The sequence below is a fragment of the Vollenhovia emeryi genome, unplaced genomic scaffold, assembly GCF_000949405.1.
Source record: "Vollenhovia emeryi isolate VEMERY1.0 unplaced genomic scaffold, V.emery_V1.0 DF944356.1, whole genome shotgun sequence".
NCBI classification, from domain to species: domain Eukaryota; kingdom Metazoa; phylum Arthropoda; class Insecta; order Hymenoptera; family Formicidae; genus Vollenhovia; species Vollenhovia emeryi.
In genome coordinates this window covers 1-2,581 of record NW_011962010.1, presented here as the reverse complement: position 1 = coordinate 2,581, position 2,581 = coordinate 1, and the positions used below count along the sequence as shown (strand labels likewise).

The following is a 2,581-nucleotide window of genomic DNA, read 5'->3' as shown; positions in this document are numbered from 1 at the left end:
TGCATTTAAAAAACGGATTTCCATTTACAAATTTCAAGGTGATCTTTACGTGTCCTTGAGGAAGCTGTTCAAGGTCATATTTATATTACTATGTAATGCATTACTTAAAACCGTACAACTTTCATGTTTAACATTTTTTTCCATCTTACATATTTAAAAAGTTATTTAGAGTTACCTTATAAGGATACATACAGACATACATACATACACACATACATACATACATACATACAGACATTTTTTCTGAATGTGATTTTTGAACGTTTTAGAACATTCTAAACATGTTTTCAAAGAAAACTGGAAAAAATTTTTTTCACGAAAACAAAGCTTCCTCTATGAGGAAGCAAAATGCTGCAGTGCGACATATAAAAAGCTGATTTGCGCAATATTTTTTACTAATTATATAATATATTGTTCTTCAGTTTGTTCTATCAAAATTTCATATATGATTCATTAAAATATGATTAATTAGTTCTTGAGTTATAGACATTTGAAATTTTTGGAAATCATTATTAAAGAAAATTTGCGATAGTTAAAGCAACCACAGACATTCTCAAAAAGTTTATCATCATAACAATCATATTCAATATCATATTCAAAAACTCAACCTTACATAATGCGATTTCCGAGAATAATGTAACTTTCAAAAGCACATAACTCCGAAAGTACCTAACGAAAATATAATGTATTATGGTGTTTTGGAAAGCTATTGAGGTAAGCTATAAGAATATGCATTAAAAAAACGGGTTTCCGTTTAAAAATTTCAAGGTGATCTTTACGTGACCTTGAGAAAGATGTTCAAGGTCAAATTTATATTACTATGTAATGCATTACTTGAAACCGTACAACTTTCATGTTAAACATTTTTTTCCATCTTACATATTTAAAAAGTTATTTAGAGTTACCTAATAAGAATACATACAGACATACAAGGATACATACAGACATACATACATACACACATACATACATACATACAGACATTTTTTCTGAATGTGATTTTTGAACGTTTTAGAACATTCTGAACATGTTTTCGAAGAAAACTGGAAAAAAATTTTTTTCACGAAAACAAAGCTTCCTCTATGAGGAAGCAAAAATGATTCGAAAGATATTGCAAAGGAATAAGCATGATTTAGAAATATGTTTACTTTATTGGCATCAGGTTATTTGCAGGTTCCTTTCTTTTTGGATTAAGATCTTGATTTTTTGTGGATATTTCTGTCGTTACTTCTACAGTTTCAATATGTTCCGATTCAGTTAGGCATTGATTATCAATCACATCTGTATTTAACAATGGAATTTCTGGTGTAGCTGGTAATATTTCAATCCTGTAATTTACAATAATTATATTACTAATAGATTTATTATATAGAACATGTGTTTACTGTTAATTGTATTACGTTTGTTCTTGGGCACGTGGAAAAATGGATGGAACAGAATTTAGTTTTAATCGAAGTTGATTATAACCAAAACGTTCTATACACTCTGATGTGAAGTGTAATATGCAGATGCGACTACTTTTCGGCACATTTCGTGCACTTTCTCGGTTGTTCAAAGTCACTACCCACACAGCACATGATATCATTCGAATATTCTGTACTCATACTGAATGTTCTGTGATAATACAGGATAAACTGAGAACATTCGAATAATATCTTAGTAGTACGTTATTTCTCGTATGTGCATGGGATATACGCGAAATATAGACATGTGCCTGATCCGGTACGCCTGATTCCCTCCTGAATAGATAGCACCAGTACCACATACTACCGCGACGTGGCGACCGCGCGTTAGTCTTTCTCGTAAGTAAAAATCGTCCCGTATTAGTATAAAAGGCGAGCCGATACGTTGCGAGAGCGAGTTGCCTGGATCATGGCTAAACCTCAATAACCTAAATATACTTTTAATGACTATATAATTTAACACAATTTTACAGTTAGTTTAACAAATTGAATTTTTTAATAGGAAGCCTATTGATGTCCCACTCCCTATTAGAAACTGTAAGGCGCAACAAAGGGCAAGTCATGAGGTCTTAATAAAGAAAACCTGATCAGGCAATTTTAATTCTCGACGTTACATTTACTGTCAGGGCCCTGTCAGGGCTGCCTGATGAGTGCCTGACCAGGCATTAAGGAATCTTTATTAGGCCCCTATCAGGATCCTACTAAAATTTCTGCTCGGGTATATACATATGATATACGATACATATTACAAATAATATTCTGTTGATATTCTGGTATATCAACAGAATATCCTCAGTATATACCATTGGTATATTTTCAGCACATACTATGTATGAGAAAAAGCTGCGGACATTAGTGCATTCTCAGTACGTACTCAGTACATCATAGAACATATTCGAAAGCTATGAGAATATACGTAATGTACTGTTGAGATATTCTCAGAACTTTCTCAGTATCTACATGTGCTGTGTGGGTAATGCCTCGATCCACTTCTCCTTGAGACTTGGATTGCTCGGAAATCTATTATTTGTAAATATGTATGTGATTGTTCTTTCCAATTATACAACTATCACGTTACTTTATTAATATATTTAGTTTGTTTATAATATACATATATA

General features: G+C 32.1%; 1 protein-coding gene across 1 annotated transcript; it reads right to left on the bottom strand.

Moving 5' to 3' along the window:
- Positions 1–1,148: 1,148 nt before the first annotated feature.
- Positions 1,149–1,681, bottom strand: LOC105563522 (the record flags this gene model as incomplete). The annotated part of the gene is made up of 2 exons (XM_012015161.1): positions 1,401–1,681; positions 1,149–1,328 (listed from the first exon to the last, which is right to left on the bottom strand). Coding segments are annotated over exons 1-2 (365 nt in total), but the record flags the coding sequence as incomplete, so codon positions are not given.
- Positions 1,682–2,581: the final 900 nt, after the last annotated feature.